The sequence below is a fragment of the Peromyscus maniculatus genome, chromosome 15 (genome assembly GCF_049852395.1).
Source record: "Peromyscus maniculatus bairdii isolate BWxNUB_F1_BW_parent chromosome 15, HU_Pman_BW_mat_3.1, whole genome shotgun sequence".
Classification (NCBI taxonomy): domain Eukaryota; kingdom Metazoa; phylum Chordata; class Mammalia; order Rodentia; family Cricetidae; genus Peromyscus; species Peromyscus maniculatus.
This window is the reverse complement of record NC_134866.1, coordinates 690,454-717,419: the sequence shown is the minus strand read 5'-3', so window position 1 is coordinate 717,419 and position 26,966 is coordinate 690,454. Positions and strand designations below refer to the sequence as shown.

General features: G+C 52.6%; 1 protein-coding gene across 1 annotated transcript; it reads right to left on the bottom strand.

The window, feature by feature from the left end:
* Positions 1-1,295: 1,295 nt before the first annotated feature.
* Positions 1,296-26,668, bottom strand: Nkd2 (NKD inhibitor of Wnt signaling pathway 2). Its single transcript, XM_006990015.4, has 10 exons — positions 26,463-26,668; positions 26,302-26,337; positions 25,944-26,047; positions 8,347-8,407; positions 7,151-7,278; positions 6,527-6,622; positions 5,716-5,860; positions 5,065-5,149; positions 4,471-4,598; positions 1,296-3,238 (listed from the first exon to the last, which is right to left on the bottom strand). Exons 1-10 carry the CDS (start codon positions 26,485-26,487, stop codon positions 2,661-2,663), a joined length of 1,386 nt encoding a protein of 461 aa, XP_006990077.2. The 5' UTR covers positions 26,488-26,668; the 3' UTR covers positions 1,296-2,660.
* Positions 26,669-26,966: the final 298 nt, after the last annotated feature.

Here is a 26,966-nt window from a genome sequence, read left to right as displayed (position 1 = left end):
CCAAAGATGTGGCCTCTTTAGATAGTACTAAAGCCAGCTGAGGATGGCAGGGACCACCTTCTGCTCTCAGAACTTGCCTTGGTAGCAGGCAGGAGCAGAGGGGCTGTGAGCCCAGGTCTGAGCCCTGAAGAGACAGAGCTACCCGAAAGGTTTAGAGGAACAAGGGCCCTACATTTGCCTGAATTTGCAAGGAAAGGAAGGAAGAGACCTTCGTGTGTGAACAGAGCACATGGCCAGCTCAGGGCAGTGAAGTCCAGCTCACACTTGAAAGGGCATCTGAATAGAACCCAGAGTCGAAAGTTCGTCCTGAAGGTGACAGGGTGCCTGCTGAGACGGGCATCTTGGGAACCTTTGTTTCCCTGATGGTTTTTATTTGGCAATGTACCAGGTTGTTCAGTTCTAAGAACACACAGCAGCCACAGCCTCCACTCACACCGCCAAGGCCTTTTGTTTCCCTCACAATAGCCACCCTTTTCTGTTGCTAGGTACTACCAACTCCCACTGGCACCCAGCGCAGAGGAGGCTAAGCATCGCAGCTTCTGGCTGTCTTGCCTCTGTCTCCACTAGCAACATTGTGGTTTGACTTATAGGCGGTCGTGGAGGCCCTGAGTCAACCCAGGCTGAGTTTCTGCACCTCACCAGACCCACTGTCCTCATCTGCGTGTGCAGACACTAGTGACCATGTCCACAGTGGCCAACTGTTGGAGAACACAAGCGACTGGGCGGGGGAGGGGGAGGCAGTCTCACTGTATAGTGCAGGTTGGTCTTGAACTATCGCTCCCGATGGAGCCTCCCACAAGCGCGCACCGCCACATCTAACTAAATGATCTGGTTTTTTGTTTTTCATTTTGTTCACAAATGCTTTCCCATCTCTTTGAGCCTCATACATGCAGCACTGGCACCATGGATCCTGCTGCTAAGGTGTGGTCCCTCAGCTGGCTGGAGCGGTGCTGACTCCTCTGCTTAACGTTCACATAGTGGCAGGTGCTCGGCGCCCTCCATGTGCTTGTCAGGACTTCCACCTGCCCTGAATTCCTAAAGGATGAAGCCAAAGCCCAGACCTGGCAGAATCTCCCCTCTTCCTAGGTACTCAGCTGAACCATGGACCAAGGTGTCTTTAGGGATATCCTGTGTGATTTCTCTCAGCCTGAAAGGACCTCTTAATGCTGCATACTGAGAAACAAGCTAGGAGGCCATGATGATTCCTACCCAATCCCGCTGCTGTGGTGCGGGCAGTGGAGCCACAAATGTGTACCGTCTCTACATCCATGACATAGGGACTTCAGTCATATTGTAAGGAAAGTCATTTTTATATTCAGGAGCATGTATGTGATTTCTAGCTGTGAAGTGACCAGCAACAGCCTTCTGTGGGCTAATAATCCCCAGGTCTCCCTATGCATGTGGGACCAGCTCACAGGAGACATTACACTCAGATCTTCAGGAATTCCGTAGAATTTAGTGTTTAAGGAGAGGCGATAAGGTGTTGCTTCTCTGTTGAATATGAATGTTTGCATAAGCCATGGCCATGTGGCTGATGTGGTGCCCAGTGTTCCTGCCAGCATGAGGTAAATCCTGGGTTTAGAGTTCTGGTTTTTCTTAGACCTTAGTAAGAATTACTATAGAGTTGTGTATATCAACCAACACTAGCCAAGATGATTCTACAGCACTCACCCTTCACAACATGTACCTGTCATCTCCACTGGCAGCTACATGGTATAGGTAGACTGACCACAGCTCTCAGAAAAGTCTGTTTTAATACAAGGTAAGGCATGCTACAGAATGCACAATTTCTTAAGCTAAGAAGCCATGATGCTACCTGCACAAACTCACAAGAGGTAAATTCCCCTTGCAGTATCCTGTTCTGGTGGAGCCAAAAGACCATGGCTTATTGAGGTTTCACACCCTTGCAGCCCTTGTAGAAGGGACACGTAAGTCCCTATGATACAAGAATGAGCACAGCCTAGGTGAGGGCCTCCAGCATGGTACCTGATCCATCCCCTCCCAACCTGTCTGGGTCTTATCCACATCCACCTAGGATGCTGGAAGCTCTGGAGACCAAGCCTTGAGCTGCCCGCTGAACATCACCCTGCCCTTCTGCTCATTCATGCCCGGTCCACATTTGCTGATACTCTGACCTCTTTGTTTTGCTTTGTGTGACATCACGTGGGAAACAAAGGACATGGTACGCTGAAGAAGAACCACTTCCCAAGCCCAGCCGGCTGACTACAATGAATAAACCTCACAGAAAGCTTTACCATTTCCATTCACTCCTGGTCTTGTGCCACGAACAATTGGGGCACCCAAAGGTCAGTGACCACAACGATATGAAGAATGTCTAGGCACAGTCCCTTGAACATCCTAGGACCACACTGCAGAAAAAGTAAGAGCAGATGTTTTTCTGCCCTCATGCATGGGCTTTCTGGATCACACAGGAGCACTTGTTACTGAGGATCATCAGCTCCATCAAATATCCTGGTATCCAAATGGCATGGAGAAGGAAGGCTTTGTCCATGAATATCCAGCCTGGTGCCATCTCCCTGGTGTCCACTTGACATCTGCAGCTGGGTGTTAGGCCTGGGAATGCTGTACTCTCTACTGGGCACATGCCAGCACCTGCTCTGTGTCCCCGAGGGCATGTGGGCAGAGTACTTATTTGGGTGCTAGGATGGGTGGAAGTGGTGGTGATGGTGGTGGTGGTGGTGCTCATGGTGGTGATGGTGTTCATGCCTCTGGATCACAGGCACCATGTAGCCCTCTGGCCCTAGCATGGGAGGCAGGTCCCGTACCACTTCATGCTCCACCATGGTAGGCTGGCCATGTCCCTTGAGTGGTGAGTGGCCTTCTCTGCCCTTCTGCCGGTACCGCTTGTGACCATAGGGCTGTGGTGGGGGCTGTGGTGGGGGCTGCGGAAGGTGGTGGCCGTCCTGAGCACCCTGGGGCAGTGGGACAGCCTGCAGGCAATAGTTGAGCGTCTTCCCTGTTTTGCTGCTGCCTGGTGCCCCGAGAGGTTTTCCTGGACCCTTGGGAGACCTGAGGAACTGCTTCTCCTGCCCCTTGAGCCGGGGCTGCGCAGCCAGGGCCCGGACAGCAGGCTCATTCGTTGGTACGACATGGTCAGCCAGGACCTGGGACCTGCGGTGGTGTATGGCATGGGCGTCCGACTCCTGTGATCGGGACCTGCTTGGAATGTGTGTGGCCCTGCCGTGATGTTCTTGCCTGGCCTGCTCAGGTGGTGACCCTGGGGACAAGACAGAGTGGTGGCCCACAGTAAGGCTTGGGACACATGCCATCTCTGCACTATGGGCTCGAACAGAGGTGACCTGCAGGCTGGGTCACAGCTCAGATGGCCAAATGCCCCAAGCTGGGCAGGGAGAAGAGGTCACGGCTCAGTTCCAGATAGATCTTATATCCCGGAAGGGAGTCAGCCCTTCATTAAGGACCCTGGGTGCCACTGTGTCACTCCTTAAAGGGGCTTGGCTCAGCTGGCCCTTCACCCCTGTGGTGGAGGTCCGATTAGTAGAGATTCTCTACTAGCATAGTCAGAGCCCTGTCCAGGACATGAGGGGCATCAGAAAGTTATGTCATATTAAGGGACACTCCGGTGAAGGACCAGAATTAATTCATTAATATATCCCCTGTCCCTCTCTCCACCACACACAGAGAAAGGGAAGGAGGGAGGGAGGGAGGGAGGGAGGGAGGGAGGGAGGGAGGGAGGGAGGGAGGGAGGGAGGGAGGGAGGGAATCAATCAGACTTTCAAAATAACCTGGTAGCAGTGGCCTCAGTACGTGGGGCCAGTTGTGGTCAAACTCCCCACTAAACTCTTTGGATCCCCATCCATCTCTTCAGATGCCCCATCATCAGAGGATCAAAGCTCTAGTATCTAGCACACAGGGCCAGCCCTTCCTGGGTGAAGGTCAACTTCAGCCAGGGATCTCTAGCTCCGGTTGTCTGGAACAGACTGGAGGGACTTATCAGAGCCACTGTCACAAGGTTCAAATGGCCTGAGTGAACCCCCCAAGGGATGCTTGGTGGAAATGGGGTGCTAGGGGGGACTTGGCCTCCAGCTTTCAGAGTACCAGCCAGGCTGCAGTTCATGAATCTCTAAAGGAACGTTCAGTAGAGCAGGACAGGTGTCCACAATGCTGGCTGTCCACCTCTTCTAGCTAACATGCCAGCTCCCCCAGCTGGAAGGCTCCTGAACCTAAATGTTTTATATTTTTCCCTAAGCCAGAGCATGTCTCAAACACATACCTGGATATTTAACCTCCTTGCTTTCCAGGCCCCTGCCAGTGGCAGGAGGGTAAGATGTGCATCCACATCTAGGCAAAGGATGATGGGATGTCTAAATGAGGTGTGGACACCTGGGGCCCAACACCATCGGAATCCCAGAGCCCCCTGCCTACCTGCACCTTTAGGGAGGAATCTACACCCAGAGGGTAGATACAAGGTGGGGGTCCCCCGGTACCTACCAGGACCAAACTTAGATGTGTAGTTCTCGATGCCAGCAAGGTCTAGGTAGTGGTTTCTGCGCTCTGTGTTCTCATCCACACAGTAGGGTACTCGCACAGAGCAGGTCTGGGAATCAGCATTGGGCTTCCTGTGTGCAGCAGAGAGGATAGGCCTGACCACGTACTCATGGCCAGAGCTTCAAACATCATATGACAGGGGTGCCTGCAGAGGTGGATAGTTGTCTAGGAAGCCTAAGTGGGGACCCGGACTAGTACCCACTGTCTAGAGAAGGCAGAAGGAAGGCAGTTGGGCAATGTTGTATGTTGTCCAGAGAATTAAGGTCCACAGCTCATTACGGCAGCCTACCAGGACCCAGGATCCCACCACAGGTCTCACGAGGCTGGAGTGGCCCTAAACATCGGGGTGTTCTCTGGTCTGGTCACCTAACTGGGGCCACAGTGGCCCCTGCTCCCTTCTTTTGCATGGGCATGGTGCTCAGCCCCACTCAGGTACCATCACCCTTCACAGCACACAGGGCCTACCTATTTCAGCACTCTTCCTGACAAGGAATTGGGGAGGCCTGCAGGATGCAACCCCCTGGCCCCATGCCTCACCTGCTGTAGGCAGACAGCTTTCGGTCAGCCGCTCGGGGGTCCTCTGTGAGCTCACTCTCTGTTCTGCCACGAGTGGACTCCCGGTCTGAAAGGAAGGTGTGACACTCTCGCATGCCTCACTGCAATTCACTCATCCCCTGCTCACCTGCTTGTCCATGCTTCTGCCTGTCCTTCACCCACGCACTCTTCACGTCTCATGAATCCATCCACCCACTCATTCTGTGTTGTTGTCATTGGGTTGTTATTTTTCTGAGACAGTCATGCTATAACCAATGCTGGCCTTGAACTTCTAACCCTGTTGCACCCCTAGTGCTTGGATTGGAGGCCTACACCACAATGCCCTTTGTTAATGAATTACTTTTCTTGCTCATCCATCCACTCACTACGCAAAGTTTTGTCCCCTGCCAGGTACCGGGTCCTGTTTGGGACATTGTAGAAACAGAATCTTTGACTGAAAGTGGTTAGGGGACATGAACAATGCTGATATCCAGGGGTCAATGGATAATGATAATGGTCAATGTAGGTAAGTGCCACAGAGAAGAGCAAGGATGAAACATAAATTAGGTGGCTGTGGAAGTGGCCTGTCTTAGGGGTTGTGCTCATGGAGATGGCACCATTTAAACAGGAAGGCTCCTGGCATAGACCCCTTACCTTGGCCAGGAGGACATTCCTTCCTCTTGCTGGAGGGCTCAGGGCTCACAGTTAGCTTCACTCGGAGGGTCTTGCTGCTGCCCGAGGAGTGATTGACAGAGGCGTCAACAACCTCATAGATGGTGTGCATCAGACTGGACATGTCCTGGGACCAACATGACAGACATTTCTCCCTTCTTTTCCAAGCATGTATTCATCCCCTAGCCATAGCAGGCACCTTGGGTCCACTTATTCCCCATCAGAGACTGCTTTATCTTATGCCCAGAATTGCCCCAGGATGTCATGCATGGCTTGAAGGTAGCCCTGCTGTCTGTCCTTAAGCCACATCTCTTACATTCAAACATTAGATCAATGAGCAGGTAAACTTTTCAGCATCATGTCACATGGCCCATGCAGATGCCTTCTCTGCCCTCCTGGACACACAACACAAGGGAGTAGGGGCACTCCAAGGACCCAGGCTGCTCTGTGAGGGACTCTTGTCCCAAGCTTGGCCTAGGGGACATCACAGCTATAGGGAAAGGCCACACTGGACTTGATGGGGAGACGTGTAGACTTCCAGAGTAAGGAGACACTGATACTAGCTAGCTGAGGATGTGAAAGTGGGTCCCTACTCTGCCTCCCCTTCTATCTCAGGAAAGTTCTAGTCTCTTCCTTCTCTCCAGTAAAGGCTCGTTCTGTCTCTCCGTCTGAGGACCCAGACATCTGTCCATCTGTCTACTGAATCAGACTGGTTCCAGATCTCAAGAGGCCATACCCCTGACCTGAGCGAGCCCCCGTCCTATGGGTGGTCTGACGCATGAGGGCACCTTACCTCTCTGGTGACTCTCCCACAGTTGTCAAAGTCATACAGTGTGAAAGTCCACTCCTGGCGGTTGTCGTCTGCCACTGAGACGTCACACTGCAGGGCCTGTAGGCGGTGTGCAGGGGTGGGAGAGTCAAGTGGGACTGGGAAGGCCCCGGCTGTAGTTCTTCCTCGTCTGCAGCCGGGACGAGGAAGCTCAAGGGCAGTTGGCTGCAACCCTCAGTCCCTGTCCTTGCCCATCCCCTTACCCCCTCCTAATGATGTACTGACACCATGCCTCATGACTCAGTTTCCCCCCTGTGCATGCAAATACTCAGGATCACTTTGAGTAAGAGGAATTAGAACTGTGTTCTTGCTGCTCCCCTGCCTGTGGGGTAGGAGACCCTGCTGTTCTTCCCTGTCCAGTAGTGCTGGATACCCATTCCATACGGAGACCCATCCGCCCAGCATGGCCAAGTTCACAGCCATACCATGCAACCCACCAGAGCAGCACACTGTAGTCCTGCTTTAAGATCTCAGGGAGGTTGAGGAACCCACAGGGCTGCCATGGACATGGTCCCCATTTAGGGCCACCATTATTCATCCCGGGTCCTAGGGACTCACTCATGGAGGTGTGCAGGGAAAAGGACTTACATCAATGTTCAAGTGCTTCTTGCTGGCTCTGAGTGGGCCCTCGTGGCCTGCTGCCTTCTCCCCGTCATCCACGCTGAAGAGCTGCCCCTGACCCTCATGGCCCTCAGACTTCTCAGGGGGCAGCACAACTGTGGGGACAAGAGGAGATGAGGCAAGGCCCGTCCCATGTGAGCAGCATGAGGACAGGGGAAATGGGTTGACTGTCTCTGCTTGCCTCTGTGCTGCATGGGACTGAGCTAAGAGCTGCTCCCGTAGAATAGAGAGAGGCCTCACCAGGGTTAGCCTCAACCTGATGGCTCCCAATGAGCAATGTCTCCTCTAGGCTGACACTGTACAGAGGGGGTGGGAGAAGGGCCTTCAAGATCCTAACAGAGTGGTCTCCACTCCAGAGTCCTCCAGGGGAGTGAGTTCCTGCATCACCAGGTTTTTCTCCACATTCTCATGGTCATTTTCTAACACCTTCAATCCAGAACCCACTGACAAGGACATGTGGGCTATCTGATGGCCAAAGTCTTGTCTCCCCTGGCTCCCTATATGGAAGGATAAGGAGCCCTGTTCTGGATTCACCTATCCTCTGGGTCTCAAGCTGTGTCCTCAGGAGAGGGGCCCAGGGCCAGTGGTCAGGCATCTGTCCGGGTATGGGCTAAGAGGATACCCAGTGCCTGACTACCAGCAGGCAGCACTGGGAGCCCCTCTGGGCGTCAGCAGATGTCTGAAGGCCAGTCCTTTGCACCTACTAGTATCCTGTAAGAGCTTATGACATCTCTGGGTGGGGCTGACTCCACCAAAGATGCATGCATGTGAGACTCAGGTGAGGTTCAAGTCACAGGTGGCATGTTTAGGACGCTCCACCACTCCACACTGTTGCAATAAGTAGCCATGATGTTAGCTCAGAATTCAAGAGCACCAGTCCATGAAGCCCGGCCTCTCTGCTCAGTCCCAGAACTACAAACACAAAATGAACAAGTGTATGGGGACACTGTGGCTCAACATTTTGCTTCTTCCACTGACTGATCCAAGCTGCCTGCTTGGTACAGAATCACAGATGATTGAGGCTGCTGCTTACTCAAAAACTAACTGCTCTTCAGACTAGGACCCAACTGACCCTGACTCTTATATGCCAGTGTTGAGGGTTCTGTGGTGTGAGCCCTCAAGTCAGGGTGAAATCTGGGAATGTTTGCTAGAGCTGGACTCACCTTCTAGGGAGCCCTTGTCTTCCCAGAAAGGCCCCTCCTTAGGGTCCCCATTGGGCAGCTCCTGCAAAAGAACAGCCACGTATAACCATGAGGCTCTGCAGAGCATAGGAAGACAACAGATAGGAGCTCTGTGAGGCTGAGATCTTGAATAGACACCAGCATCAGACCTTGAGAGGCCCCTCAATCTGTGGGCCCACATACACCACCCCTTCCAGCTTTATACAGCAGAATGTACAAGGACCATGTGCTGGAGTCATTTCCGGAACTGGGCCTCACTGCCTACAAGCAAAGCCCGCCGTCCAAAGTGAGACTTGGGATCCCCCTGCAGCTCAGCCCTAACACTGCCAACCCACAGGTATAAGAAGCCTTGAGACCAAGAACCCTGCCTGGCACTATTCCTGGCCTAGCTTGTAGTACGTTCCACTAAAGCTGCCCCCATGGTACCCATGGGATGAACTCAGGTTGGCATTCACTGGAGCTGCAGAGGGGCCGCTGTCTCCCCCATGGCTGGGCGGAGGAGCAGGGATGGCTGCCGGCAAACACCCTCGGCCCACAGCTGATCTCAGGACCAGTTATGGGAAAATGGGAAGAACTTCAAACACATCCAGGCGATGTTTAAGCCCAGAAACTCTGCACAACAAAAGCTCGCATGGTTCTTGTAAATAATCCACAGAGGCAAAGGCTACAAGACAGGAAATATAAAATGTGCCATCTGCAATCAAAGGGCCCTTCGTGGCGGGGGGAACTCGCAGGCCCCAGCCCAGCACTCAGGGCCCCCAGGAGCATTTCCCGCCAGTTTCCTGGCATTTCTGTTTGACTCCAGGTGGCTTCAAAGCTTTGAGAGGCCTCGAGTAGATGGGAAGCTGAGCTAAGAGCCATACATCTGGCCAGCTGGCAATGTCCCTAGGGATAACATGGGTCAAAGGATGCCTTTGGTTTGTAGCTGGAGGCAAGAGAAAGACAAAGTTCCTCAATTTTATATCTCATTCAGAAAACTGAGTATCCCAGGTACAGTTTGGCACATTCTTACCCTGTCAGTGACCACAGGAACCAAGAAATAACCCCCACCCCATTCCTCACTGTGGAGAATATGGGATGCCTGGCAGGCTTCCCAGCACCACCTTGTGGGGTCACATCCATCTGCAGGATATAAGGATACAGGTCTCGATCAAATCCAGAGCATGAAATGGCAGCATATGTAAAAACCTGATGCTTTTGCGATAGAGTGGGAAAAGCATTCTGCTTGTAGCAGCAACCAAGACGATAACCATGAAAAGACTCAAGCCTGAATGGACAGGCTGACTGTTCTGCAGAATGCGTGGAAGAGGAATACCAGAAACACACAGGTTCAAGGGACAGAGACAGGAGTACAACAGTATTCTGGGTCCTAGCTGTGCGAGGTTGGTGAGGACAAGCCCAGTGTTGGTCTCCTGAAAGGAGAAGCCAGGATGGGCCCTTAGGACTACCCCAGAGTGCAGCAGAGGGAAGAGGGAGGAGCTCCTGTCTAGGTGTTTTGGGGCTGTGCACCAGTTGTGGGAAACACAGCATTTGAGGAGCCCTCATGGCAGGAGACCAAAATGGTCAAGGCTGAATGACTAGGGCCAGGAAATAGAGGAGACCCCTGCTCATATCTACATCTCATAAATACCCCCAAAGTCTTCCTCTTTCTGGACCTCCCAACTCATGGGAACCATTAGGGATAGGCTGCCTATATGGCTTGTTCTTAGGTTGTCATTTAAGGGATTACACTGGAGATCATATTGTTGAGAAAACACCATAATTATTAAAAGTCCTCTTTCTAGCTGCAGGTGGTAGCATGCACCCTTACTCTCAGCATTTGGGAGACAGAGAGGCAGGGGATCTCTGTGAGTTTGAGGCCAACCTGTCCTATTCAGCAAGTTTCAGGACAGCCAGGACTACATAGTGAGACCCTTTCTCAAAAAGGAGAAGGAGGAAGAAGTAGGAGTACTCATTAATTCACTGATCAAATAACCCACAGATTCAAGGCACAAAAGATCTGATTTTACTGAAGTGCTAGGAGTTTGTCCTGGTCCTGTGAAACTCTTTTATGTCTACAGTGCACAGTGCCATGTCCTTCTGAGACTGGAGGCCTGAGCCTAGAGTTGTCCCAGATGAACGTAAGATGAAATCTACTCATTTCTAAAAGCCCAATTTGGGACTTTTTTCCCCTTTGAAATCAGACTAACTTTTAAAGCATCAGTTCCAACTTCTGTGAGGTATAGAAGCTAGAATTCCAGGACATGGAACTCACAGGCTCAGCTTCGTACTGGACAGATCCAGGGTGCTGTGGCTGACAGGTCCTATGTCTGATTACAAGTCCAGGAGTTGTAAATTGCTGCTGGCGAAACACAGTTATGCAGGGAAACGAACGCTGGCTGATGCCAGGGAGCGGGTCGAAGACTCCAGTCACTGTCAGATGACAGGAGCCAGGGCAAGAGGAGCCAAGGTCAAGGTGGTCATCTCCCGAGTCACCTGCACCCACCTCCAGGAAGGGCCTGAAAAGTGGTATGGGTGAGAGCAGAGAGGATCCCCAAGATTCTCATAGTCCCTTCCCCCAGGGAACTCCAGGACTCGGTTGCTCCCCATTAGCTCTTGGCCCGAGAGCTTGAATCCTTCATCAACCGGTAAGTCTCATCTCACTGAGAAATTGGTGGGTACAGAACCCCAGGATGGAGACACAGCTGGAAGCCTAGAGCCTAGAGCTACCAGTTTCTGACCTGCTGTAAATGCATACCATGCTTTATCCTGTCTGTGAGGCGGGAACAGCCAGCATTCATGGATACCTTCCATTTATTTTAAAAATAATCTTGAGAAGCAGATTTTGGAGCTCTGAATGGGTTATAGACTTTAAAAGCACTAGTAGGTGGAGAAGCAAGGATATTTAATTCAGAAAAGGAACTGGGTTCTAGCTGTGTGAGGTTGGGCTAGTGGGAGAGAGCATGCTTGGGATGCACTGCTCTAGGTACAAAGCCCAGCACTACAAGAAAAGAAGGAAAATAAGATAAAGAAAAAAGATCCCACCCAAGCTCCAGGCTGGTCTCCTGGGACATTCCCAAAGATACAATAATAGGCCATGGCTGCTATAATTGGCCAAGGCCACACCGTGTGGGCAGGGCCACTGCAGCAGACTGTCAGCATACACCAAACCCTAGAACATGTAGGATTCTAAGCACCAGCCAAGGGGTGGCCAGAGAGGCCCCAGATCAAAGAAGAAAATGAATGTTTGTGGGGTAATTCTGGCCTCTGCCTGGTGTTTTAGTCAAATCTGTCCTGCTTACATAGAAGTGCCCTTTAATCTGAACGCTTTAGTTAAACAGAAGAGCCAAGAGCTTTAATTACATCATATAAATCCTGTGCAGGGACACTGGCCAGACATGGAGCCCTCCCAGCGCAGCCAAGTCCCTATGACTTAGGCCCACAAGCAAGGCTATCAAAGGCGGACATTACCTACCCCTGTTGTGACAGAGTCTGGTGACCTTGGGCCCTAGAAGATTCTCCTGAGAGTCTCACATCCCCACTCACCCCAGTTCCTCTTCAGGAACCTGAGCCATACCCTCTGCCAGACCCTCCTTGCTTTGGCCTCTGAAGCCACCCTCTCTGGTCAGGCTTTACCTCCTCTTTACACTGGCAGTTGCTAGACACCGATGTCTGGCCCTGTCCAAGTCACACTGGATGTCATGTCTAGGTTAATATGGACCCCAGCTGCCTGATGAGGCTCCAGCTTAGCATTCTGCATATCTCCTCAGTGCCTGACCCAGGGGCACCTCCCTCCAGGACTCACCCTACCCCACGCCCTGCTTGCTGCCCTTAAAACATCACCAGCTCATTCCCCAGCCTCTGATGGATGCTCTCCTAGCCATTGGGGACCAGTGTCATGATTGTGGGGTCCATGTCACAGTGGGAACATGACCCATAAAAAAGGTGACAAGCATCAATGGTATTAAGTCTGGGATTAACTTGGGTTGACCTGAGGGGTTCCTTGCCCTGCTGCTACGTTCATGGATAGTCTACATCCTACAAACACCCGTTTATTCACACATAAAATGAGGGGCCCACAGTTCACAGCCCTGACCTGTTCCATTAACCCACAGGGTATTGAGGTTGAGAGGCCCCAGGCAGGTTCAGGTCACAGCCCACAAACATTCCCCATAATTGCCACTGGGTGGCAGCAGCAAGTAGGGAAGTTTCCCAACAAACCCAGAGTCCTAGTTTCCTAGGTCGGGGGCAACTCAAGCTGTCCTGCTGTCAGCAGAGTAGAATCAGAGATGGTGGCATCTTTGAAGGAGGGTCATGCTCCTGAATCACACCACCTGTTAGAACCTGCAGGGCCTCAGCATCTTCCAAATGCGCATTCACCACAGGCAGCTCTGAGAGAGAGAGAGACAGAGGAAGCACAGGGCAGACGGGCCTCAAGATAACCATGTGCTGGCCGCTCACTGCCTGAAGCAGCCCCAGACTCAGGAACATGAGAACACTGTCTCCACCTGCGCCTCAAGCAAAGGTCAGGCACGTGTAGATGTCCGTCACCAATCACCTGACTCCTCAGGGTAACCACTGGGCTGCTGGGGGTCCTAGAGGAGAAGTGGGGGCCCAGAACCAGGCCCAGGGACAGACTGGCACCAAGAGGCAAAGTTCCTTTAAACCTGTCTCAAAGGTTCTAAAAACGGGGCTTCTCTCTTCTGAAAAGAAGACAGTATGGAGAAAGGGCACCTGCTAGAAGTCTGGGCTCCCAGGCCGACTGTGAAAGCCAGGAACGCTGGTGGGCACATGCAGGTCCTTGATGGAAGGGATGGGAATGGATTCTTTTTTAATGGGTTGTTGAGACAGGGCCTCTGTGGGCTGGGCGGTGTCTAACCCTGGCCTTCCTGTCTCCACTTCCAAGTGCGGGTGTCACCACGCCTGGCTTCTGAGAATTCTCTTTCTCTAGGGGGCGAATGTTTACTCCTGTCCAGAAACAATCTGGGTGTCTAGATCAAGAGGTAAGACCACATCTCCCTTCCTGAATCCAGGTCCAAGGACTTCCGCTACAAGGAGAATCCAGGCTCAGGTAGAGCAGCAAGTCAGGCCTCTGGAGGAAGGACAGGCAGTGAGCGTTCCCAAAGAATCCTATTCTCTGTGACGAAGTGCGCATGTGACCTTCAAGCCCACATCTCCCCTTGGCTCACAGCCTTTGGGGTTTTGGAAGCACTGGCGCTACCCATCAGTTTTAAGGTCAAGGTTGTGTGTGCACCCTTGAACACAGACTAGGAGGAACAGCCAGATCTTGTCAGTTTCAGAGATGGGGTGGGGTTGTGGGGAGGGACACACAGAGAGACAGATATAGTCAGATAAAAAAAAAATACAGACAGAAACAGGCAAGGATTCGGAAACAAGTAGGGATTAGGTCTTTAGTGGTACTCCAGGGGAGGGGAAACAGAAGGTGAGGCCATAGCACATGTACTGAGGCTACTGTCCAGAGCTGTGCCCAACAGGACAGCTGGCACCACAGGGTCCCTGGGAAGGGTGGGTTAGGGTTAGGGTTAGGGTTAGGGTGGTGGCCAAGTACTAGGGTGGGTCTTTATATGTCTGTTCACTCATTAGCTCCTGACCATCAGAAAAATTACCCACATTGAACTTTAGTTCCTGACAGACCCCTGTAGCCATTCTACCCCAGACACAGAACTCTCCAGAAACATAGGACAGAGGCCACCAGGATGATCTCTGGGAAAGCTTTGCAGTGTCAGTCCTAGCCACTCTGTAAGACCGGTGCTGGGGCTTGAGCCTGGGCTAAGAATCGCCTGCTGGTGGGAAGACCTAGGTGTAGCACCTAGGTGAGATTCACGCCATGTTTGTGGGGCCAGACAGGAGGTGAAGGAGAACATGAGAGCAGCCAGTGGTGCCTTCAGGTGTGGGCTTAAAGCGCCCAAAGGCATGCAGGAGAGCCGAGGGAGCCAAGAGAACACCCAGGCTCCTGCCTGGAGGCTGCCGATGTGCTGCTTGTGGGATGAATGTGGGCATCCTCTCGGGCATCTCAAGTTCAGGGTGTCGCCCATGGGTCAGACTACACCTGGAGAGCCACAAAGAGCTGGGATGCCCTGAAGGGGGTGACTGAAGCCAGGGCAGCCAGTGCTGGAGCCAGCCGGTCAAGAGGGAATGAAGGAAGAGGCTGCAGGGTGGAGCGAGCAGGGCCATAGCCTCTCCTGCCGGGGAAGAGGGGTAAGGACTAGTAAGAAGCAGGAAACAAGAGGCTAGGAGGAGACTGTGGGGAAAGCGGGCTGCAGATAACCTTAGAGCAGGGAAGCAATGGACTCCGGGGTGATGATGGCTTTGAAAGCCCTCAGATGCAGGAACCTTGTTCCTCAAATAGGTTTCCAGGTGTGGCATCTAGTCCTAGGCTCTGAGGAACAGTGTTTTCTTAGGAAAAGGTGAGGAGGCCACTCTGCCTGCCGCCAGGGGCTGGAATTCCACTTCCAGGTGCCAGCCCGCTCGTCTGTCTGGAAACGCTTGGCCAGCTTTGAAGTCACGTCTCAGTTTCAGCAGCTAAACAGTTTCAGATGTGACAATCTAGTTTTATGGGCTTAATAATTCCGACACATGTGCAGTAGGGGCCCAGCAGTTCCTGTGGTGCCTGGCGGGTCCCCTGCAGGGGCTGAGGGCCATGAGGTCCTGAGTGCCTGAATCCAAAACAAGATGTTTAAGGACAGTGAATCCAAGCCACCACAGGATGGAAATAAAGCAAGTGCATGCCGGTTTCTTGTGTCTTCTAAGATCTGCAGGGTGTTTTTACTCTGCACATTTTTTTTTAAATTGGGTGGAGGGGGGAGTTTGGACCTTTTTCATCAGGGATTTTATGATAACCAAAACCTGAAATTTATAAAAGATGGGTAACTGAGGGAGTAACAGGGTTTCCTAAAACACACACACTCATCCTTCACACCAGTATTTCGCCCTCCTCCACTTTCTGTCCAGTCCAGAAAATACAAACATTTCCATCATCCTCTTCCTCTTGTTCCTACAGAGCTTCCCATTGTTTCCGTCATTTGATAAATAATAGAAGATATAGCATGGACCACTTTCCCAACACTCACTCACCCCGAAATACACTGATCCCTGAAATGCTCCTCTAAAGGGCCCATATTTGCTGCAGGATTTGATCAGCCATGTGGGGAGCTGACAATCTACTGTCCACACTCACCAAGGCGGTGCAGGCCATGGCCAGTTCACAGAGAATTCTAGACAGGTGGGAGAGGGCGAATGAGTCGCTGGATGAGTGCATTGCAGAGATATACCCAGGCCACTTGTGGAGAAACTCTTGCTACATGAGATGCTGCCAGGGAGGTCAGTAGCCTCCTTTTAACGTCTGGCTGCCAAGACTCTCTACCCCTCACTCAGAGAGAAGGATTTCGGTGACTTGTGTCATCCACATTAACCCACCCAAGTGGGAAGCACAGTACTACTAGCCCCACACCTCAGCAAAGAAAGGAGATTCCACATCCCCCCCCAGGATTCCGTCTCAAACCAAGGCACCCACAGAAACAGGGCCCACCTTGAAACAAAGTTCAGGACACACATGAAATCTACATAGGCATGTGTATATGAAACCTGTATATATTTATGTCTGTATCCACTGTGCATGCAAACACAACACCACACACACACACACACACACGCACGCACGCACACACCCATACATTTGCCCAGAGAATTAAGTAATATAAACCATGCTGACTACTTGTTTTCGCTCTTAGCACATTGAAACTGCTTTGGGTTTAGCCATTGGTGCTCCAGTCCAGTGCTCCTGGTCTATACACTGGTGTTTTTCATCAGTTATGCCGGATACCACAGTTGTCTTTCAAAGAAAATACTGATCAAGCATGGCCAACCTTCTCTGATGATGACCACTCATAGGCCACAGAGGTTGCAAAATAACAGAATGGAACCCAAACTTGGGTCTCCCAGATCCCTCTGCCTCTGCTTAGATGAAGTGGACTCTATTCATTTTTAATGCAGACCCCACACAATTCCCTCCATCTAGACTCCTACTCAGGAAACCCACTGGACATCTTGGTTTCCTTTCACTCCTATTAAAGCTTTACATTTCCCATTTCAAAGGCAGATTAATTCCAAAGCTGGAAGCGAGCTCGACTGCACCCTAAGTTACTGTTTTTGTTTTACTCTAGAAGGGACTGTGTGATGTGGTGTTCTTACCAGAGATAAGCAGGCTAAAAACCGGCGCCAGGCCCCTGGGGAGCTCACAACTCAGAAAAAGCAATAAATGGTGTTCATTTTTGTTAAGTGCTCTCCACAGAGCTGTGTGGAAACAGACCCTCACTGGCTCTGCTGCCTGGCGGGGCTGTGGAGATCAAAGGGGGGCCTCACAGCTACCCTATCTGGCAGCAGCTGCTTGAAGGTCTTAAAGGGACAAAAGCCAAACCTAGATCCTCCAAACCCACCCTAAGGAAATTTAGTGGGTCCTATGACAAACTTGTGTTGTAGCCTCTTAATAATCTGTTTCAGAAGTCGGTACCAGCTCCAGGCAGCTGAAGGCTGCGTAGCTGCAGGGAGAGCTGAAAGGAAGCCCAGGTTCATCCAGACACGGGAGGGTGGAAAGCCTGCACACGGCAGGGTCTCCTGGCATATGAATGAGGTCCGAGGGACTGGCCAAGGATATTCTGACTTCCAAGTCTGGAGGTGGCCAGTGAGACATGAGAGCTCTGGCTTGGTGACTTCAGCCAGCAAGGCTCTGGTCCCCTGCACCATGGGCAGAGAAATGGTACCCACTGTTTCCCTAACTGCTTCCCGAGGAGCCCCAACACACCAACATGTTCTTCCTGTTCTGTGCCAGCCTCTGTCCTATACTCTGTGCATCACAGACAAAAGGAGCCCTGAGACCAAGTCCGAAGATCCTTCTGGGCAGCTTGTCCTCCCCACAGAGGAGCTGATGCCCTCTTGGTCAGGATATGGATACACAGAGCCAAGCCAGTGGCCAGCTCCAGCTGCCTTGCCATGCATGCCTGGAAGAGATGGGGTCCCTGGGGTCACCATTTCAGTGGTCTTCCCACAGAGGGTATGTATGACACGTTTATCCCCTAAGGTCGTTAGATACCACTGGTTCCTCATCCCAATCATGCCCAGCCACTAACTCCACCAGCTACTGCTCAAAACACAGCCAGGGGACCGAGGATAAAGTGCCAATTGGCTGTTTTCTCAGAGTCAACACCAGCTGTGTTTTCAAGAAAACCCAAATCATTTGAAACAAGTCTGAAGTAAAGATAGGGCCATGCCACGTCCCTGCTCCACAGCCATGGAGTGGGTCTCAGAAGCCCCATGGGTCCATCGGGGATGGGGGTCATCGCTCCCCTAGGGCTTCCTGTACCCTGCTAGCTGTAATGCCTGCCACAGACAGTAAGTAGCCTCCTAGAGCCTCAGAAAGGTTGGTACACACGACTTTATTTACTGTAGCTCCTAGGAGGTAGGTGTAGTTAGTTCTCTGTATATACTTCCTCCTGGAATTTGCACTGTTTACTCCCACCTTGGGGGCCTTTGCTGATGCCAACCAGAGGGAGCAGCCAGCTGGAGCCCCAGGGACACCTACACAGGGAATAAGGATAGGCCAAGTCCAGGGATACCCTACTCATCTAGGAGACCCATGGGCTTGACATCCTGAACTGGGTGAGTTATATAGGGCCAGAGCCAGGGTTGCATGGAGCACAGAGATCCAGTTTCAGTGTAGTTAAGGAGCCCTCAGCTGCGGGAAAGGAGTAAGTGAGCAGGATATGAGACCAACAGTTTTGGGTGAGCAGCCAGGACTTCCCTATCAAGAGCATTAACAGGCCAGGAAGGCTAACAAAACCTGTGAGGGCTCACTGAATGGGGTGAGTAGAAGGGAGTGGGGGGGGGGTGTCTGACTGGGCCACCTGCACTCTCACTCTCTCCAGGAGAACACTGGAGGGCTTTGTGCCAGGTCCCTGGGGCAGGAAGGGAAGGGTACCTATTTTGCCAGGTTGGCTGTTTCTTGCGGTTTCCGAGCAGGTTCTTCCTCAGAGCCAGAATGAGGTCAGGCTTTCACTTCAAGGAGATACAAATAACTCATTTCCCTTCAGTGTATGCACCAACTCTGGACCTCCACATCACAGGTATAAAAGATGCTAGGAGGGCCCTGCCGGCACCCTCCCCGAACAATAGCTAGCAGCACCTAAAATTCTGGGGACAAACAGCAGGAAGGGCTGTGCTTCCCAGCACACAGAACATCCTTCACAGAGCTCTAGACACCGATCCATCAGGATGCCCGATGGTATGTTAAAATAATCTCTGTTTGAATTTCTGTATTAAAATATTACATGCTCTTTAGCTTCTCTGATTTCAGGGCTCAGAGTGAGCTACTGCTAACTGAGAAGATTCTGCAGAACAAAAGTAAAACAAATCCTTCCTTCTGGCTGCAGGGCTTCCTTGCCGTCAGTACATTCCAGCTGTGCGTGGCAAACAGGATCGAACAGACCCAATTTGTTCAATGTTGGCATGAAGGGCTGCCAGCCGGATGCTGCCAAATCTCCCATCAATGTGAAAGCTGATTACAGCGCACACCAGCCCAGCAGGAGGTGCATCCTGCTGTGAGGCAGGTTGGGGGCCAGTGAGGGATTTTGATCCTAACAGGTTTATCTGTAAGCAGCAGCTCCAGCAAGCCAGTCTTGCCCAAGCCATGCTGTGCTTCTGCCCAGGACGGCCATGAGCATCCAACAAGCTGTAGCCGAACCTGGTCAGGTAGCCAGCACATGGGATAATCATTCTCACCTCCCACAGGCCTGAGACAATGCTGTCCTCCTTAAGAAGCAGCCATCCATGTTCTAGGCCAGACTTCAATGTTACCTGGCACCAATCTCAGTTAATAGAACAGAACAGAGCCCAAGGATGATCCTCTACCACCACTGGGTAGCCCAAGAGGAGCCCACCTGCTCTGACCCATGCTGGATGTTCACAGTGGGCAGAGGGCATTCATGTTTTGACAGCCCAAGGATAGCCAAGCAAAGGACTGGGAAGGGGGCGGGGGCTGTGTGGATAACCTTCCCATATGCCACCTCAAGTGTGAGGAGCCTACCTTAAGCCACAGGCTCCAATGACCCTGCAGCCACCCCAGAGCCTTGTGTCTCTCCCGAAGCTATGGCCACCTGGGCCCCACCAGGCTCTGCCTGTCAGCATGTCTACCCACTACTTGGCAGATCAAGCACATGAACAGTGTCCCAGTGGGCACAGACAATTCTGTGTAGCATGAGGGCATATCCTATCCTCTCATACCAGGGGCATTTCAGTTTCTCTGACATGACCCAGGTCAGATTTTGGGGACCTGCCCCACATGCTTGCTCTCTGCTCCCTTCTAGGGACCCTTCTGCCAGTGGGTAGAGTTGACCACGAGACTCACAAGACACAACTGGTTTCTCAGAAGTGGGAGTGATAGTGGGAGCTTAGGTTCAGACCCTCCCTCTGGTAAGAAGAAAAGCCCACCAGGAGGCTATAAAGGAGAGAGACACAGCAGTAACACACTCACCGGACCCTTCCAGGCACAAGTGCACTGACCTGCTGCCCTGTTTGTCAGGGTCTCGGGTCTTACCTGGTCACTGTTTCAGAGCAGAGCTCCCGTGTAGATGAGCTGAATGGCATGAGGGCATGTACCATTCAGTGTTGTCCACATTGAGAGCAGCCCACAAGGGTACCCATAACAGCTCCATGAACAGATGAGATCTCCATCTAATGCCAACCTCACTCCCAGTAGTATAGTGTATATCCAGGGGTTATATAAACAAGCTTTCCCCATGAACACCTCTTTCCTGTGACCCACAGAGCCACACAGATCAATAGGACCTCTCTACCCACCAGTCAGGAACAGCAGTCTTCATGAGCTGCTGTGGGTCAGCTTCCCCATAATCCCCTGGGATGGCACAAGCCTGTCCTCATAGCCCAGAGACTCTCTGACATAGGCAACATTCTGAGAGCTCCTCTCCCCTGTAGGAAGAACAGGTCTATGTCCACAGGTTTCAGCTTTCCTAAGCACAAGGCTTTCTAGTCACATATGGGAGGCCCTGCTATGTGTTAGACTCCCTGGGCCTAGCCAGGATGAAGCACAGGGAATAGCCTCTGCCAAACTCCTACATCCCATTACAGACCCTCACATCTGTCCCCTCCTCTCTCCTGATACGACTATGAGAAGTATGTGGACTCAAGGCCACAGCAAACAAGCTCCAGAGACATTGGATTAGGCCACAAGATAGGGCTACATGGCTAAGCCACAGCATTGTGGATAAAGCTAGTTTCCTACCTCTTGACCACAGGGAAGAAAAGAGTCATGTTTTAGTTGGCCATGGCATGGGGCTCCTGATGTTAGCTCTGACCAGGATTTCAACAACCTCTGTGCAGATGACCTGTGGGCACCCCTTGACCTCACTACTGAGGCTTGGGACTGAAACATGGCCCTGTCCTCCACTTCTTACTTACCAAGAAACAGAGACCACAAACCCCTGCCTCCAGACTACAGAGCAAGTGAAAAGGGATACAGAGCAAGTAGGGCTGTCCCCAATGCTGGGAAGGGTCTGGGTCTGGATATGTTGCCTGTATTATCCAGCTCTTGACAAGCTATAGCCCTTGGGAAGTTGTCCAGCCTATTCCTGCACATGAAGCTGGACTACAATCCCAGACTGCTCATGAGTCCTGGCCATTCCCCTGTGTATGACTGGAGCTATGGTTCCTAGCCATGCCACTCCTGCTGGTCTTGCCCCAAGCTCACCTCAGACCCCTCACTCCTCACCAGGGCTCCAGGTTGAACAGGACTTCTGGTCAACAGTGGTAATCACAGGTTGACTCTCATTGACTGTCTCAAAAGACAAGGTGGATGGCTCCTGAGGAATCATTACCAAGGTTGACCTCTGGCCTCCATACACATGTGCACATATATATGTGCACATGCACGCACACACACACACACACACACACACACACACACACACACACACGTAAATCACAAAACTTTCATGGATAAATTATTTAGCCACAGGTAAAACTAGGAAGTAACATGAGTTCTGGAGAGGTGGCAGCATTTGCCAAAATGGCCAGTCTGCTGAAGCCACTTCTCCACTTTCATTAATACTTCTAGGAAGCCAACATTTTAGCTCCCTCAGCAGCAAAACTAGCAGCTGTGATCTGAAGCTGCTCTAGAAGCCGAGACATGAGAAGCTACCCAGGTATAAGCCTCAGTCCCAGCTATCTATGAAACACCCCAAGTCCAGGTGGCAGCCTGGGCAAAATGTCCCACATCTTGGAGCCTTGGCCTAGGCACTTAACATGGTGCTCTTCGGATGCAGAGGTGGGCACATCCACATCTGCACATATCTACTCCCTCTGTGACCAGCAGGGGGCACTTCCTGCTCTTCCTGGGATTCTCTCAAAGAACTTGAATCCCAGGGAAACACGCCTCCAACGACCAGTGCACACAGAGGCTGTGCCAGCCAACCGTATTCCCTATTGTAGACATCAGGAATCTGCCCCTCCAGCCTCTGTGGCCACAACCCTAACTGTGGCCTCATATGGTCAGTGTCCCAGAGCTCCTGTCATAAGACAGCAGAGTGCTAGCCAATGAGCAAAAGCAGAGCCCAAGTATACACGGTCTCTCAGTGGCAGAGGACATCGCAGCAGCCCCAGGGCCCCCCACAAGTACCAGACTGGGTCAGACATTGACTGCATGGCATCTGGCTAGTTCCAGAGGCCTTAACCCCTGAGATGACACCAACACAGGGATAGCCCAGTGGCCTGTGCCTCCATCCCCTTCTCTAATTAGCACCATCCACATCGTGGGAAGTAAACTTCAGCCATGTGCCTGAAAACATTACCAGCTCTTTCAGGTTGGGTCCTCAGGCCAGTTTTGTCTCCTCTCTCCTAGAGGAATCTCCTGCAAATCAGCCAGGTGGTTCCTGAGGCCTCTGCTAGCTCACTTAATCCCCTTGGGTAAGAACCACTCAGTTTATCACAGACTATGTGAGGGTCAGTGAGACACCTTCAGTTTTAGAAGCAGAGAAGGGACAGTGATTCAATGCTACCTGACTACTTGATCTTGGGGATCCTCAGTGCTCCTTGAGGTTGCTGGTCCCCCAGGCTTGTCCTTGATGTCCCTGCATCACAGTGAGCCACGGGGCCACTATGTACTTCTGTGCCAACTTCCCAAGAGTCAGACTTGGGTCCCAAAGGCCAGACACGGAGCTCACAGAGAGAACGAGGAACAACGATGACATACCGTGATGGATTTGACACCCAGGTTACCCCCCTTCTACCCCATGCCTTCAGGGCCTCCCTTCCAGCTGTTCTGTGGGCAGTCCCAGGGAAATACTGTTCTTCTTGGGGGCTCCAAGGCTCAGCAGCTGAGGAGGAAGCATGATGTCCCCATCATCTCCCTGGAGCTCCATATCTCCCCTGCAGATATCTTATGGCCCATGTGCCATGTTTCTGGGTCGACCAGGGATAGGGAGGTTTTTAGGCTGTGACAAAAACATGAGGAGTTTCTCAAAGGCTAACATCTCCCCTTCCCTAACAGAAGCATGTAATTTTTCAGGTGAGGTGGCTCCTGGCCCAGGTCAGGGGAATGCCTGACTACCTCTGCCACAGCAGGAGCAGCAGAGCTAAGAGGCTGAGGCTCTTCAGCCAGCTCCAGAGAATTCTAGCCACTCGGAAGGAACCAAAGCATGGGTGGGCAAGCTTTCCAGTTCTGAGGAACCTGCAGACAAGGTGATAATGCGGGAGGGCCGTTGGTTTGTTTTTGTTTTGCTAGAAGCCAAGGTCTGCACAGTGAATTCAGCCCTGGTCTAGAGTTCAGCCCCCAAAGAAACCATAGGATCCCACACTGGTCACTCCCATATCTTCTAAGGTTGTCTCCTTCTGAAAGGTATGACATGTCAGCACACAGAGAACAGCCAAGTAGATATGGGTGGCGCTAGTGAGTGGCATTGTGAAGTTCAAGTTTGTCCAAGACAGTCGCACACAGCCCTCAACAGGCCATGCACCCATGCCCTCCCCTCTGGCAAATGTAGACAGCTGTGGAATGTCCACAGACAGCCGTGGACATGGTTCTAGGTGGCCCTCCTCAACTTACATACAGACTCAGATCCCTCAGAGTCCAAACTCCACCGCTAGAGTGAGCCAGAATGCTCCTTCCTCAGGCTAAATGGAAATCTGTGTTTAATTCACAACAGAAAACAGTGACTCTCATCTTCTGAGCAATTTCCTGCCAGCTTCAGGGGGAGCTGGAGAAATTAAAGATAGTCTGGTGGAACAAGTACACACATAAGAAAATTATCCGGTGTGGAGCCCCATGGATGACCACTCAGCCGCTTTGAGAAAAGCCACCACCAGCTGCCGCCTGAACTACAGCCCCGGCCGTCAGTACTCTCTCAAAGCCTGTGACCACAGTAGTTCCGATGTCACATACTTCTTTCTTAACCATGACTTGGCTGGCGTTAACTAACCCATGCCCCTCTCTTTAGACCCCATCCCACAGGCAAGGGGCCACACAGGTGCTGCCACACAACAGAGCTTCTGGAAATAGCAAGGATGGCCACTCAAGGCAGGAAGTGGCATCCAGGACACTTAGATACACACAGATGCACAGACCTATACAGCTTAGTAACATGGTCAAAAGCAAAAGAGCAGATGAGAACCCAGAAGAGGTCACAAGCCACTGGGAATTGATGGCATGGAATGTTGTGCAGTATGATCAGGGCTGGCCTCTTCAGGGCACAGCTCCTGGGACATGAAGTTGGGCAGAACTCTGGACACTGTGAAAAGGATTTGAGAAAGGACACACCCAGCTCTGACTGTCCCTACTGAGCTTTCCAGACAGAAGATACAGTATGAGGATAGAGTCCCTCCCAGACCTGGGCAAGCGCTGCCAGGCACAAGGACAGCAAAGTGGCTTCAAGAGTTCCTGAGCCTAATGAGGGTGATGCCTAGGCAGGGTCTCAACTCAAGGTGCTACCTGGCCAGGAGCCACAGCTAGAAAAGGACAGCCCAGGACATACAGTGTTGCTGAGCACAGCTACTTAAGCTCAGTCAGTCCCACAGACAGCTCTTTCCACCCTAGAAAGGCCTTATCATGAAAGAAGGACAAAGCTAAGAGGAAACAATGCAAGGCAGAACCCACCCAACAGCAACAGCAAGATCCGAAGTGTGGTATTCATGGTCCTAAGATCACAGCTTCACTTTAGTAATTCCAGAACTACACAGGAAGCACCTGCACTCTCCAGAAGAGATGCTCTGGCCCTCCAACTCCCCTGACACACACTTCTTTGTCGGCTAAATTGTGCCCCATTCTGAACACTATTGCTCTCGAGTGGGGATTCCAAGGGTCGAGCCCAGACTTGCTGCTAGGGAGAAAGCCCCCAGGCTTCACAGCTAAGGAGTAGGGCCAGCCTAAATGCTTTCCCATGACATGAACAAGAGTCCCAGGGTCCCAGAGCCAGCCCCAGTTTTACATCTCTGGCTAACCAAGCAGTTCAGAGGCATCAGCTGGCCACCAAGAATTCCTCAGCAAATATAAGTGGCAGCAAGATGGATTTGGGCAGCACCTTGGCTGCCTGGCCTGGTCTCCTCTCTCAGAAATGGACAGCACATGCCCATTTGAATCTCCACAATGTACCCACAATGCCTCAGCACACCCACGTTGACAGCGACGACAGATCCTCCCAGGAAGCACAGATACAAACTCTGGTACATATTAATTTGAGCCTATGCAGGCCCAAGGCTCAGGTCAGGGCCACACAAAGTATTCACAAACACCCAGAAGTTTGTATGCACCAGCCAGAAGGTCCTTCCAGGAAGAACACTGACTTCACAGAGCTCAGGGCCAGTGAGGAGCCTGTAGAGCGGAGCCAGCAATGGAGAGCAAGTTGTAGGTCAGCAAGCGTAATGTAGTTGTCCTCTCATAATCCGCTCTCCCTAACATAAATAACCTAAGGTTCACTTCCTCTTGCTAGTCCCACTACACCTCACCCCAGGGGCCCTGGCCCTGGGCAGTTCTCTGCCCCTGCACATGGCACTTTGATAATCTACTGTCAGAACACTTGTGGTCTGGGGAGCACAGTTTTCCCACTGCCCATCTGACCTGTGACCCTCTCTGCAGGCCTGTGGTCCTCTCTCTAAAAGATGTGAGCCAAGAGTAACATCTTGACAACTTCACTGTGCAGGCAACCGGCCCTATAGCATCCATCAACGGACGGGGAGGTCCCCCAACTCCTTAAGCCTGGAATACTCCTCAGGCCTGGGATACTGATATCATGCTCCCGGCTGATGCCCATCTCTGCCGCATAGTCCCTTCACCAGCTCCTCCTGCCTGAGAGGTGAGCCACCAGTCCACCCCTAATTTAGGGCTTGGGGATTCCAGTTCCTCCACACAAGCCCCCTCTGGGATATTATGCCAGATGCTGGGAAGGGATGGGCTATCCTGGCCAGTCATCTGAGCCATGCCTTCCGCATCTCCCAGTGATAAAGAGGCACAACTCGGGGCATATTCCCCAGTCCTGCGAGGCTCGCGGTTGTGCGACCCCGCCCACTACCCAGTCGCTTACCTGCTTGTCCCGTGCGCGATGTTCCACACCACCGCCTGCCCGCCGGTCGGTCTCTTCCGTGCCTTTGCGGCCGCTCGCATACGCAGACACCACGAAGCTGTCCCCTGCGGCCCGCCCACAGACGCGTGGGAAACACGGCACCCACGGAGAAGGAAGAAGACCGTGAGCCCCGCGGGGTGCGCTTCTGCCAAGTCCGCCTCGAGGCGCCCACCCGGTCCCCAGAGCCCCGGGGCCACGCGCTCCGGAAGACCCATGGAGTGTCCCACCCGAGGGCGCGAGGCAAGGCGCGCCCCACGCTCCGGAGCTCTGCGCATCCGGCCCGGGGTCCGCCTCACGCCCTGGCCGCGCTGGGACTCACCTTCGGGGCTCTCTCTCCGCTTGCAGGCTGCTGCGGCTTTGGCGCGGCCGGCCGGAGGACGCGGGGAAGAGGAAAGGGACAGTGAGTGGCGGAGCTCACCACCCCCCAACTCCCGTCCCCCTCCCCCGCTTCCCTCCTCCCACCCCCGGCCCGCACCTCACCATGCTTGGACTGAAATTTCCCCATGTCGCCGCCGGGCCTGGACCTCCCGCCGCGCTCTCAGGTGCACGTCCGAGGTTCAGAGCCCGGGGTGGGTGGATAGCGCGCCGAGAGCGGCTGGTGAAGCCTGGATCCCGGACGGGGCCGTCGGACGAGGCTTGGCCCGGCAGCGGGAGACAGCGGCGCGGGCAGCAGCCGGGATCCCTCTGAGAGCGCGCGCCCGCGACAGGGCTTTAACAGCAGTTCTCGCAGCGCCCCCCGCGGCCGCGGCCCATAGCGCACTGGACCCCTTTGCACTGGGACTTTATTTACTAGGTGGTCGGGAACCAAAGCGACTGCGTCCTGCCGTCCTGCCCGTCCTGCCTTGCTCCACACAGCCACGGAGACTGACACAGGGCACCTATGAGTATACACAGGGCCTGCAGTGGACTCCGGGTTTCTGGCCCTCTGAGGTGTCTTGTGGGAGACAACTTCCACCCCTCCCAAACATTGGTCTTGGGATCCCA